The sequence below is a fragment of the Mesocricetus auratus genome, unplaced genomic scaffold (genome assembly GCF_017639785.1).
Source record: "Mesocricetus auratus isolate SY011 unplaced genomic scaffold, BCM_Maur_2.0 Super-Scaffold_100009, whole genome shotgun sequence".
NCBI lineage: Eukaryota > Metazoa > Chordata > Mammalia > Rodentia > Cricetidae > Mesocricetus > Mesocricetus auratus.
The window spans coordinates 66276052-66288901 of NW_024429193.1; the positions used below are offsets into that span (position 1 = coordinate 66276052).

At 55.4% G+C, this 12850-nt stretch overlaps 1 protein-coding gene and 1 long non-coding RNA gene across 2 annotated transcripts; one reads left to right on the forward strand and one right to left on the reverse strand.

Moving 5' to 3' along the window:
- The first annotated feature begins 91 nt into the window (after window positions 1–91).
- Window positions 92–5145, forward strand: LOC121142435. The gene is made up of 4 exons (XR_005879465.1): window positions 92–1047; window positions 2324–2894; window positions 3079–3243; window positions 3342–5145. It is a non-coding gene; the product is annotated as an uncharacterized LOC121142435 (long non-coding RNA).
- On the reverse strand, window positions 1233–12667 carry Thbs3 (thrombospondin 3). The gene is made up of 23 exons (XM_005080158.4): window positions 12516–12667; window positions 11224–11430; window positions 9768–10024; window positions 9574–9676; window positions 8855–8881; window positions 8605–8687; window positions 8472–8523; window positions 8199–8347; window positions 7749–7889; window positions 7543–7620; window positions 6861–7013; window positions 6536–6646; window positions 6346–6453; window positions 5024–5183; window positions 4505–4623; window positions 4325–4377; window positions 3886–4079; window positions 3544–3722; window positions 3385–3433; window positions 2991–3187; window positions 2581–2753; window positions 1624–1763; window positions 1233–1543 (listed from the first exon to the last, which is right to left on the reverse strand). Exons 1-23 carry the CDS (start codon window positions 12592–12594, stop codon window positions 1485–1487), a joined length of 2871 nt encoding a protein of 956 aa, XP_005080215.1. The 5' UTR covers window positions 12595–12667; the 3' UTR covers window positions 1233–1484.
- Between the last annotated feature and the right edge of the window lie 183 nt (window positions 12668–12850).

Consider the following 12850-nt stretch of genomic DNA (forward strand, 5'->3'; position numbering starts at 1 on the left):
GGTATGTGGAAGGGGGCATCAAGTTTAGTGATGAGGGCATCGGATTGTGGGGGGGAGTGGGACAGGTTATGTTCAGGCAGCTAGGTATTTAGGAGGCAGAGGATAGGTGGGGCGACCACGGAATTTGGGAAACTCAGAGCTGTATTTGGGAGCGGAACGATATTTGGGGCGGACAGGCACGTGTGCAGGGCAAACCCGTGCGTGTTTAGGGAGAACCGAGAAGTATTCTGATGGGCAGAAACAGTTGGGGACGGGGAGGGCTTTGGGTTCACAGCAGCATGCGGACTCGGAGTACCAGGCCAGATCCTGCAGGTGTAGGTTGAGGTGTAAACGAGCAGGAGCAGTTACAACTGGAGTAGGCAAACAGTTCTTAGTCCCAACGGACACAAAACGGAAGTTGATACTTTAGAAACTTTTCCGAGGTGCATAAATGGGGGGGCGTGGGACCCACGCTCCCGCCGTGTATCACGCCTCTGAACGATTTTCTGAGGCCGGCCCTGGGCGGAGTGAGGACGCCCTACGTCAGCGCGCCCACAAGAATTTAGGTAGGCGGGCCGCAAACCCCAACTCCTGGAATTGCCAGGCAACAGCCATTCAATTAGGTTGCTGGGATACCAGTCACCATGGCAATAGCTCCGCGCCTCTCAGTCTGAGTATTTAAAGAGCAAGCGCGCGCACTTCGGCGTCTGAAAGTGGCCTTCCCGGGCACCCGGGGTTCCCCTTCTCTCCTCGCCCTTTCGCCCTCCCTTTCGCCCTCCTGGGCGCCCAGGCTCTGGTGTACCTCTAAAGTGACCCCAGCTCCCCAGAGCGCCCCCAGTCCCTGGGCTCCAAAGGCCCAGGTGGTAGGAGCGGGATTCCGGGGCCCCGGGCGGGCGGGAGGGACGGGATGCGGTGCAGTGTTGTTCTTTGCCCCGCCAATATTGCACTCGTCCCGGCCTCCGGCCCCCTCGGCCCCCCCGGCGCCCCCTTACCCAGAGCGGGCGAGCCCCAGCCCTGGCCTTTCCATCCCTGCGGAGCTTAGACAGAAGTGTCGCCGCCGCCGCCACGGTGAGTAAGTGGGGCTGGAAGGACTTTAACCATCTTCCAACCTCATCCTTCATTTGGGACTTTTCCCACCCACACCCCAACTCAGTCAAACTTTGCCTAGCTCGCTAAGCTGCAGCTACCAGCCTTTCTAACCCCTCGGGTTCCTTTCTGTCCTAGAAAAGGCCTAAAATAAGTGATTGCATGACTTAGAAAATAACTGAAACTTTATGGCAATGTGCTGATGATGTCTTTCCTGGGGTTAGTACCTGAGCAATACCCCTTGAAAGTTCCCCAACCCCTGCACCATGGGGTCACTACCCCTCTGGGGCTGAGCTCCCTGATGGGTGCCAGAGAACCATCAGTTAAGTTGAGGAGCTGTAGCTTAGACCCCAGGGTCTCCAGAACAGAGCCCGAGGTCAAAGGTCTCCAATCAGGGTTCTGAATCCGGTGGCACCTCCTCACACCCTTCCCTGGAGCAGTTGCCTCCGGAATGGCTCAAAGTCCTCAGGCACTGTGTCTGAAGAGGGGAGATAAGGCCCGTCAGAGGGTGGGGTTTCCCAGGGCACGGGTCAAGGTAACCTCAGTCTAGAGCCTCACCATTGCATCGATACTGGAGATTGGACCAAATGATGTTTTCTTGGGAGAAGCAGAATACACCGAGACGCCCCCCTCGCATGGACGTGTCAATAATCACCCCAGAATCCGCCACTAGCTGGGGACCCTCATAGAGCTTCACCCTGTCCAGGATAGAGGTATCATTGGTGCCAAGGTGCCAGGGGCCCTGTGCCACCATGTCCTGGGGTTTTGTGCACCCTCCTCCCGCCTGTGCCCACTAGTCCTGAGGGAGGGGAGGGGGGGCTGGAAGGGGAGGGAGGGGGCTTTTTCTCAGGCCTTGGGCCCCGAGCTCTTTGTCTGCCCCTTTTGCATCTCAAAGCACCAGCACATTCCTAGCAAGGATTGGGTTGCTATGACAATGAACACAAAGGGCTGGGGGTGAAGTCACCCGCTTCCCAGGCTCTAGTCCACACCCCCCCTTTATCCTCTGCCCTGGCTCCCCACCGCTCTAGATACCTTAAAGAGAAACCAACTCAACTCCCAGGATTCTAGGCTCTTGGCCACAGGAAGTTCAGCTTCTAAGCAGACCCCTTTCCCTTCCCCTCTCAAGCCTTTCCCACCAACTAGGGACACTTGCAAGAGGGAAAAATCAACGTTGTGAACAAAATGCCAGATTGAGAGGCCTGTAGACCATGGACCTCAGTTTGCTCTTCTCTAAGTCATGGTCCTTTTCCAAAGTTAGATGCTGCTGGAGCAAGTTCTGGGCACTTACGGGACTGCCCCAGGCCTGGAGAACTGAAAGACTCAATAGCCTGAGTTTAGAGGGGAAAGTTGGAGCAAAGGAATGGTGTGCCTAACCATCGCCTCCTCTGTGCTGAGACGGGAAAGAGCCTGCAAGCCCTACCCATGACACCAAGAAACTGAGCAGAGGGAAGGCCACGGAAGCTGAGCCCCGCCCCGCCCCGCCCTTTCTCCCCAGGGCTCACGCCCCTCCCTTACCGAATGTAGCCAACCTGGGGCCGGTGCAGCAGCTGCCATCTATAGGATGTCTTGTCACGCCACCCCACATTCCGAGGGTCAGTCCACAGTAGTCGTACCTGATCAGGGGTGTGGCCAGTGTGCCACAGAGCATTTCGGAGGTGCTCACCTGGGCCAGACACTGATGTCACTGCCTGGAAGTTGTTGACAAAGACAGTGTGTCAACCCCAGGGCCGGGGTGAAGGGAGACAGAAGATGGTGAGAAAGCTCCGGAGTCAAGAGGATCAGGAAAATTCTCGGGGGTCCCACAGCTGGTGGTCAGACCAGATGTCTGGGTAAGAAGGTTCCTGGTCCTGCAGCGGGGCCCCTGAGGTGGACGGGAATAGCTTTAGTAAAGTCACTGCGGTGGGAAAACTGGGCAGCTGGGATACCTTGAGCTGCAGCCCTGGTTGGGCCACCGCTCGGAAAGGCGTGGCCTGCCAGTAGGTCTGCTCTGTCTGTTTCCACATGACCACATAGAAGCGGCCACTGTCCTGGTAACTGAAGAGGAAGCCTGCGTAGTCATCATCAGTGACCGTGTTCACGTGGAAAGTGCCTTCAAAGTCCACTCCATTGAAGGCCGTGTATCCTGGGGTGGGGATGGGATAAATGTGGGCATTAGAGCTGCTTGGTGGCCTGTGGTAGGTGAGTATGGAAGCAGAGATGCCTGTCGTGTGTAGGACCGGGGTCGTTTGGTAAACCCCGCCCATCCTCCCCATTTGTTCTTTCTCTACCCTCTATAGGCGCCTTTCCCTTGGAAATTACGAGCTGGTATCTCTTACATACCTACTGCAAGACCTGGGTCACTGTTCATAGTCTGGACAATTTCCATGCCCTGGGTGTTAAGGAAAGAAAGAAAAAAAGTCCTGATGCAGGTGCTTGATGCCACCGGGTGCCAACAGTGGTCTGGTCCGACAGCACTGCCCAGCCCGCTGCGCCCCATACCTGGTTGAGCACTACCCAGTTTGGATCAATCTGAGCATCACCCTCGGGATCCAGAACCACAGTCTGATAGGCCCGGAAATCTGTGAGGGTAACTTCTGCACTTTCCGGACACACATCCAGAGGGTCAACCACGGCATCGTTGTCAAAGTCGTCCTCACACACATCACCAACACCGTTGCCTGGAGAGAGTGAGGCGAGATACTCAGGTCCCGCCAACTGTCACCATTGGGATTTCCCATTCCTGACCCCTCCCTGCCCTTCCATCCCTCACTCCCCTTCAGTAGGCCTGCCTCTTGAGCACGGCCCCTATCAGTCAAACTGTCTCTGGGACGCCATCCTCACCATCTGAGTCTTTCTGATTAGGATTGGGTACCAGACGACAGTTATCAGGCCCAGGAGGAACATAATCTGGGACACCATCATTGTCATCATCTGCGTCACACTCGTCTCCAAGTCCGTCATTGTCTGAGTCCAGCTGAGAGCTATTTGGCAGCTGAGGACAGTTGTCCTTGGTGTCCTGATGCCCGTCTCCATCGCTGCTCAGAAGAAAAGGCAACAGATACCAGCTGAAAATATAGGTTTCATCTTCTTATCTTCTGGGGCCTGCCTACCCTCCAACCTGGTCCCCTTGCCACCATCCAGATGAGATGGAGATCCAGCAGTTGGAATGGAGGGTGGATTGTGAGAATGGCGAATTAAGGCTGCATCATAGAGGTAACTGAGAATGTAGTGAAGGAAAATGCTCCCTGGGAGACCTTGGGTCTCTTGGCCTAGACCCTACCTGTCTTCATTGGTGTCACAGACATCCCCCACCAGGTCGCTGTCTGCGTCTGTCTGAAAGAGAGGTCTGATCTCACCATCTCTTAATAACTCAGGAGAGGGTGATTTCACCTCTTATTTAAAGGACAGGACCTCAGCCACCAAACCCCCACCCTCCCTCACCCTCAACATTCCCCTGTACCTGGGTAGGATTGCTCATTTCAGGGCAGCTGTCACAAGCATCTCCCACGCCATCTTCATCCCGGTCTGTCTGCAGTGGGTTGGGTACTTTAGGGCAGTTGTCCAATCCATTGGGGATGCCTAGTAGACACGAGAAACAAGGCTGCTGTGAATTGTGTGGCATGCTTTTCTCTGCTGGTGAAAGCCCTGAACTTTGTCAGGAAACTTGCTTTTGCTGACATCTTCTCTAACCACTCCGTGTTCGTAGCCCAGTGTCTCTAAGCCACTGACTCCCAGCCTCCACGCCTCATCCCTGTGGCTCTCCAGCCTCATCCCTGTGGCTCTCCAGCCTCATCCCTGTGGCTCTCCCAGCCTCATCCCTGTGGCTCTCCCAGCCTCATCCCTGTGGCTCTCCCAGCCTCATCCCTGTGGGTCTCCAGCCTCATCCCCTCATCCCTGTGGCTCTCCCAGCCTCATCCCTGTGGCTCTCAAGCCTCATCCCTGTGGCGCTCCCAGCCGTCCCTGGGCCCCAGGCCTGCACCATCCCCATCCACATCGTTGTCACAGGCATCTCCTTCTCCATTGCCATCTGTGTCCTTCTGGTCATTGTTGGGAACATTGGGACAGTTGTCACAGGCGTCACCAAATGAATCTGTGTCTGAATTCTGCTGGTCTTTGTTGGGGAACAGTCGGCAATTGTCCTGGACAAAGGGAGAGCAAGAGAAGGATCAAAGGTCCCCATACTTACGTTGTCCCTGTCCTTGTCAAAGATAATGCCCTGTAATGGTGCACTGCTTGCTGCTGTCCCACTCACTGATCTCTATATAGTCTGCCTAAACCCAGACACCAGCTACAGATTTCCACAATGTATGGCGTAAGAACTTTACTGGGGAGTTATTGTCCAGGGCCAAGAAGAGGTAAGATAATGGGATTCAGCAAGAGTTACTACAACATGGAGAGAGAGGGAGCTGAGAGGGGAGGAACAGCCTGTGACATCAGAGGTTTGCTGTCTGGTGGGGTCTTTTGTTTAATTTCTAAATTTTATGTACATTGGTGTTTTGCCATGGATGTCAGGTCCCCTGGAACTGGAGTTAGACAGTTGTGAGCTGTCATGTGGGTGCTGGGACTCGAACCCTGGTCCTCCTGAAGAGCAGTCAGTGCTCTTAAGCACTGAGCCATCTCTCCAGGCCCCTATTGTTCTGTTTTTAGTCTGTTTTGAGACAAGGCCTCACTTTGTAGCCCTGACTGGCCTGGAACTCACCTATGTAGACCAAGATGGCCTTGAACTCACAAGTGCCCACCTCTTGAGTACTGGGATTGAAGGTGTGGACCACCACGCCTGGCCTGGTTCTGGTTTTCACTTCACCTCTCTTTTCTTACATGTACCTATTTGTTTAGTGTGTGTCCGTGGGCACATGAGTGCCACTGTGCCTATACGGAAGGCAGAGGACAACTTGTAGCAATCGATGTTCTTTTCCCAGCATGTGGGCTCCAGGGGTTAAACTCAGGTCACCAGCCTTGGTGGCAAGTGCCTTTACCTGCTGAGCATCCCACTGGCTTTGTTTGGTTTTTAGAAACAGGGTGTCATTCTGTAGCCCAGGCTGACCTCCGCCTCCTGAGTGCTGAGTTTACAGACACATGCCAACATTACAAGTTGACCTCAAAACTCTTTTTGATATTCATTTTTACTTTCCGTACATAGGTGTTCTGCCTGAACCCATGTCTGTGCATCACGTCTGAGTGCCTATGGAGGTCACAAGTGGGGCTGGAGTTACAGATGGCTGTGAGCCGCCCTGTGGGCACTGGGGACAGGTCCTGTGTGCCCTGCACATTAACGCTGCGGCGCCTCCCCATCGGCCATACCTCGACATTCTTGATGCCGTCGCCGTCGGCATCATCGTCACACTGGTCCCCCACGCCATCATTATCAGCGTCTTCTTGCCCAGAGTTGGGTGTCAGAAGACAGTTGTCCTGAGGTTCAGAGTGAGGAAAGGATGGGTGAGTCCCAGCCCGCAGCGTCCCCACCCCCCCCAGGTAGTCTTTGGCCCTGTACCTGCTTGCAGTGCTTGTTGTTATCCATGCAGGGAAGCGCCTGGTCTGGGTAACCGTCGATGTCTGTGTCAGGCCCACACACGTTCCCATTCCCTGCCCAGCCCACATTACACTAGGGCAAAACGTAAGTAGGCGTCAGCAGTTTGGCTTGGTGTCCCCGGGCCCTGCCCCACACCTCTCCCTGCTCGGCGCTCTGTTCTCCGATTAGAAAGTTCTCAGACACAGGCTACTTTTTTTCCCCGTGAAGGAACTCAGGTCAATCCCTAAATTTCACTAGGCTTAAACATTTCTCCAAATCCCTCCCTTTCTCCTCCTGTCTAGGTTACCTGGCAAGAGACTGCACCATTGCGTTCAAAGAGACAGTGAGCGTGGACATGGCAGGGGCTGTGGGCTGGACTGTGGCAGGTCCTTGCTGGGATGCAGCCCTGGCTCTGGTTTCCCAGGAAACCCAGGCGGCAGGGACCACATTTGAAAGACCCCTATGAGTGGGAGGTAGAGTTAGGAGGAAAGGACAAACTCACCAGGAGCCCTGGACTAACTTCATTCTGCCTGTGGAGTATAAGAAGGCACTTAGGGCCAGGCCAGGACTATCTCTCCTCTAGGTTCTCTCTCTTTTTTTAAAGATTTATTATTTATTGCACATACGGTGTTCTGCCAGAAGAGGGCACCAGATTGAATTGTAGATGGTTGTGAGTCACCACATGGTTGCTGGGAATTGAACTCAGGACCTCTGGAAGAGCAGTTAGTGCTCTTAACCTCTGAGCCATCTCTCCAGCCCCCTCTAGGTTCTCTTTTAAGGCAGCTAATAGCCCCCTTTTTCAAATGAGAAAGCTGAGGTTCAGAAAATTAAGTAATGTGCTAAAGGTCACAGCTAGTAAAAGGCAGACCCTGGAAATCTCAGCCAGGAACACTCTCGGGGGAGTAAGAAGCAGGAAACATGAAGAAGTTAGTTACCCGGAAGTCCCCCATCCCCAGTCATGCACAGGGCACGGCGGGCGTTCAGCTCACCAACGTGTTGGTGCAGATGGAATTTGGGTCACATCCTCCATTGTTGCCATCATTGCACTCATCGATGTCATTGCAGACCTAAAAGACAGAGTTGAGCTAGGTCTCACAGATACAGAGGTCGGTATCGACGGGGCATGTGTAGACCCAAAGCCAGAGGAGATGTGGGACAGCCTCATCTCACTCCCACACAGGCTGCACAGTCTGACCTGCTTGCTGGCCCGAGCATAGTCGATGCCTACACCAGACACTCGGGTACCCTTGTACCCTTGAGGGCAGGCCTCACAGTGGAAGCCCGGCATGGTGTTGATGCAGCTGGAGCCCGGGAAGCAGGGGTCAGAGTGAGCACACTGGGGACCAGATGAGAAGGCGGAAGTCAGGCATTTCCTTGGGAAAGTGAGGCAGCTGCACATGATCCTAGAAGCCTTGCTCCTGGTGTCCCTTCTGCGGCTCTCCCAGCCTAACCTCAGGGTGCGCCTTTCCCCTGGCTGGCCATCTCAAACTCCCCTACCTCTCCACCAGCTCCGTCACTGTAACCCCAGCCTATCTTATGCGCCATTCCTGCAGCCTGGCTTTGCTGGTCTCTGACCTCCCCTAAATTCCTCTGCACGGCTTTTACCCAGCTTTCTGTACCCTCGAAGGCTCCGCCCGTTCCTCACCTCGTTGATGTCCTCACAGTGGGTGCCGTTGCCCTGCAGGCCAGGGGGGCAGGGCCCGCAGCGGTAGCCGGGGTACTCATATACTTCCATGCAGTCCACACCTCTGAAGCAGGGGTTGGGGCTGCAGTGGGAACGCTGCTCGTGGAAACCTGGGAGGTGGGCAGAGTCAGAGCCAGCGTCTCGGGCCACCGCGCCGACTGCCAGGAAGGAGGAGCTGAAGCCACAGAGTGGGGGGCACTGCTGTGCGGAGCCCCCCTCTTCTCTCCCACTCACCGCACACCTGACACTCCATGATGGTGTTCCGGATGAGGGACATTTCCTTCACCTGACGAAGGAGGAGCCGTCAGCTCGCCACACCTGCCACCCACCCCAGAATCGGGAGCTTCCCTGGCTGGCCCACCCAAACCTGGTCTCGGATGTCGTCCCGAAGCTCCACTAGGATCTGGTTGAAGAGGGTGAGCTGGGTGACCAGTGCCTTGGTCTGCTCCCCTGTCAAGGTCCAGGGTATGGAGAAACTCAGAACTAGGGAGCCGCTGTGGGCCCTCTCTGGATTGTAAGCCAGCTCTTGCCCCAGAGTTCACGCCACACCTTCAAACCCCACCCGTGACAGACGACTGCCCTCGCCTCAACCGCCCGCCTCTCCATGGCTGACTCACCTAAGATGGACTGCAGCGCGCTGGTCACTAGAGGAGAAGTGATAGCAGTCAGGGGGTTGGCTGCTGGGGGGAGGGAGGGGTCTGGGACAGGACAGGAACCTCAGTGAAGATGAAGTATTCGAGAGTCGCGGGACGGAGGTGCTACGCTACACGGCCTCATGCACAGAAGACTCTTCCCACAGCCCTATACTCAGCAGCAGCCATTTCCCCTGGGCTAAAGGCCCTCTAGGCATTTGCCTCAAAGAAAGTAAAGAACCCAAATCTTGGATTCCAGGCATGGTAGTACCTGCCTGGTAGTACCTCCAACCAAAGCAGGGCCAGGGCCCTGGTACATTCCACTTCAAACCCCCTCCAAACTGCAGCTTGAAGAACCCTTTGAAGTCTCTGGAGAAGTGGGTGTTTGCTTAGGTAAGAGGCTTTGAGCATCCTTGTCAGAGGCCAGGGTGAGAGGCTTTGGCTAGTGGTGCTGCCCATTGCTAGGTAACAGCTGCCAAGAGGGACTACAAAAACCTTGAGACTAGCATCTCAGCTTACCTTACTCCCTCCCCCCAGAGTTCCTCAGTCACAGTTCTGCTAAACTTCTCTGATCCACACCTCCTACACGAGGTCATGAAGTCAGGGGCGAAAGATTTGTTGTTATAGGGTCAAAAGCCTCAGAAGTGGGTGAGCTAAAGGGATGGGAAGTAAGGAATGGGAGAGGGGAGGATGGGAGCCTTTACCTGCACTGTGAATGGATTCATCTCCTTGGAACGGACACTCACTCAGGGCTCCTACCCGTGCCATGGATCCGCCTATAATGATTTTCATCGATTCCACAAAGCCCTAGGGGTCAGCAAGTGGGGTGGGAGTGTCTAGTAGCTCGTCTCCTGGTGCTACAAACCAATTTCCCAAACCAGAGGCTGCTTCCTCTCACCTGCATCCTCAGATAAGCCTTCTGTCCGGTTCTAATCTCCAGGCCACTGACCTCCGCTGGAGGAATTGGGGCCAGTGCTGGAAGGCCAGCATGTTGGTCACCCAGTTTGCAGTCCACATACAGCTGCAGGCCAAGGCTGGGTCGCGACGGTCCTCGGAGCCTCAGGAGAGCAGTGTGTGTGCGCCCATCAGCCAGGCCTGCTTGCTGTAGGTTCACTGCATGGACTTTACCATCTTCGCGCTGGTACCGCACCAGTACTGCCCAGGAGTAGAGGTCAGTGTGGGCACTAGCCCCACCCCACGACCCAGTACTGCCCAGGAGTAGAGGTCAGCGTGGGCACTAGCCCCCACCCCACGACCCAGTACTGCCCAGGAGTAGAGGTCAGCGTGGGCACTAGCCCCCACCCCACGACCCAGTACTGCCCAGGAGTAGAGGTCAGCGTGGGCACTAGCCCCCACCCCACGACCCAGTACTGCCCAGGAGTAGAGGTCAGCGTGGGCACTAGCCCCCACCCCACGACCCAGTTGACTCGAACCATTTATAGAAACCACTTCCCCCACCTGCTGGCCATCCATCTCTGGTTTGTTTGGCTTTGTTTTTTGAGACAGTTTCCTTGTATAACCCTGGAACTTACTCTACTCAGTAGACTGGCCATGAATTCAGAGATCCACCTGCCTCTGCCTCCTGAGTGCTGGGACTAAAGGTGTGCACCACCACCGCTCACAGCTCAGCTAGATATTCTCTCCCTCCCTCCCTCCCCCTTGAGACAGGGTTTCTCTGTGTAATTCTGACTGTCCTGGAACTTGCTTTGTAGACCAGGCTGCCTCCCTCGGCCTCCCAAGTGCTGGGATTAAAGGCGTGCGCCACCAATGCCTAGCTGATAGCACTTTTTTTTTTTTTTTTGGGTTTTTGGAGACAAAGTTTCCTGTATTGCTTTGGAGGCTATCCTGGAACTCGCTCTGTAGACCAGGCTGGTCTCGAACTCACAGAGATCCACCTGCCTCTGCCTCCCAAGTGCTGGGATTAAAGGCAAAGGTGTGCGCCACCAACACCCGGCACAAGTCTTAAGGCTAATTCCTAATTTGTATATGTATCTTTTGACACCTTGTATGTAACAGGTGCACAATAAACATTTTTCAAATTGACCTCAGATGAGGACCTTATTAGCTCTCATTGCCACAGATGATGATGATCCTCTCCCAAGGTGACAGGTAGAGCTCTACCCACTGAACTTTAGCACAAATCTAAGTGGTCCTACTACTGTTGGGACACAGATGGCTCACCCTCCCTCTGAGTATCCCAGCATACCACCTGTCACCCATCCCTATAAACACCAGGTCTTACCCAACTGTCTGGGTACCTCCATACCGGGTGTCCCCACAGAACTCAAGAGGGTGGGATAAGGGAAGCCGCCCAAGGGGTCATTGACTCAGGAGAGGACACGCCCACAAGTCACCTTTGTTGATCTTGCCCACGACAGAGGCCTCTAGCCATCGTGTGTTATCTTGCCGAGAGTAGAGGCCAAAGAGGACACCACCTTGCTTTGGGGGGAGGCGAAACGTAGATAAGAGGTAGATGTCCCCAGCAGTGAGTAAAGCTGTTCGGATCTTCTCTGCCACAGCTACCATCTGCCGGGACTCGCCCACAGTCAGCAGGTCAATTACTGGCCAGGTAGGGATTACCAAAGTCAGAGAGAGGAGTTAGTGTTGGGGCCTGCCCTCACTCCTGAGCCCTCAAAGATGAGCGTCCCAAATTGTTCTCCACTTGCCGCCGGATCGCATGAATCGCCTTCTCCAAACTCACTGGAGATGGCGGTACGTGCCTGTAACCTCGGGCTGAGACGGCTGCCTCAAGCTAGCAGCCACCCTCAGCTGCACAGACCCGGCGACAAGACCCCAGCTATGAAAGCAAAAACCTCAGCCCTTTTTGTTAGCAGGGACTGGAGCAATTCTCCCTCTCAGCACTTCGGCTGCTTCCAAAGCCGCCCCACAAACTTCTTAGGTCCCACCAGGTGGCGCAAGGGAGACATTGCTGATCAGAGTCTGGAGTGGCACCTGGTGCCCGCCGCTCAGAAACCAGCGGTAGCTTCTCTCGGCTGCTGGGTTTAGCTCCCTGCAAACCCTAGTGCCATTCCTCCCATCCTAGGGGCTCACCGCACGTGTCTAGATAAGAACATCTGTCCACGAAGGACTCCGACTCCCCCACCTCCCCGGGAAAGTAGGACCGAGCGCCTCTGCCTCTGCCTCCTGTGTCCTAGCCAATCTGTGGTTTCCCTCCAGCCAGTAAAGAATCTTTGCTTGTGTCATCTGCTCCAACTACCTCTCCTACACCACCCTTGGGCCCATCCCACCACCAGACCTCCGGGAGAGCTCTAGCCGCTCAGTCCCCACCCCCACCCTATCTTTTAGTAGCCAAGAGCCAGGATAAGCGAGGGACGGAGCCCAGGGTCCCACACGGTGCAACCATCATTAATCAGGTTGCTTTCCCAGACCGTCCCGCTGCTGCGCTCACACAAACTCAGTCACGCAGTCCTGGAATTCAGGTCCTGAGCCGTCCTGGTTTCAGCGCCTGACGCGGGGCGGGTTTGCACTCACCCACCTCTCCGGTGCCCACTCCTCCCACATCATCGCCCACTGTTCACTCTTCCGAGTGTAACTTTTCTCTCCTCCAACCCACATGTGCTCTGCTACTTGGCTGGCGGCAAGCAACGAGACAAAGAGGTGTCAAAGAGGATGGGTGCGAGCTTACCCTGAAGGTCCTGACTGGCACATGCGTAAGAGCAGAGGAGGAGAAGAGCCAGGGCCCCCCAGCGTCCCAGCTTCTCCATGCCGCCTAGCCGGTTCACTACCCCTGGCAGACAGGAGACTGGGAGGGAAAAGACTAGGCGGAGGGAGAGCAGGAGCGCGAGGGGGGGCGGAGGGACTGAGGAGCGAGCTGGGGGGGGGTGCAGCAGGCGGGCAAGGGGGGGCTGAAACAAAGAGCTGCCAATCACCTCGGAGGCATCACCAGCCCCAGGAGCCAGGGGTACTGGGAAAGAGTCCTAGAGCCTTCCTCGCCTCCCTTTTTTACCTTGACATCTGGTT

Excerpts from the sequence above, each read along its gene's own strand:
- Thbs3 (XM_005080158.4), bottom strand. The coding sequence starts at position 12,594 with ATGGAGAAGCTGGGACGCTGGGGGGCCCTGGCTCTTCTCCTCCTCTGC. Across the intron at positions 11,431-12,515 it reads TGCCAGTCAGGACCTTCAGG|TAATTGACCTGCTGACTGTG; the intron begins GTAAGCTCGCAC and ends CTACCTGGCCAG. Across the intron at positions 3,434-3,543 it reads ACTGGGTAGTGCTCAACCAG|GGCATGGAAATTGTCCAGAC; the intron begins GTATGGGGCGCA and ends CTTAACACCCAG.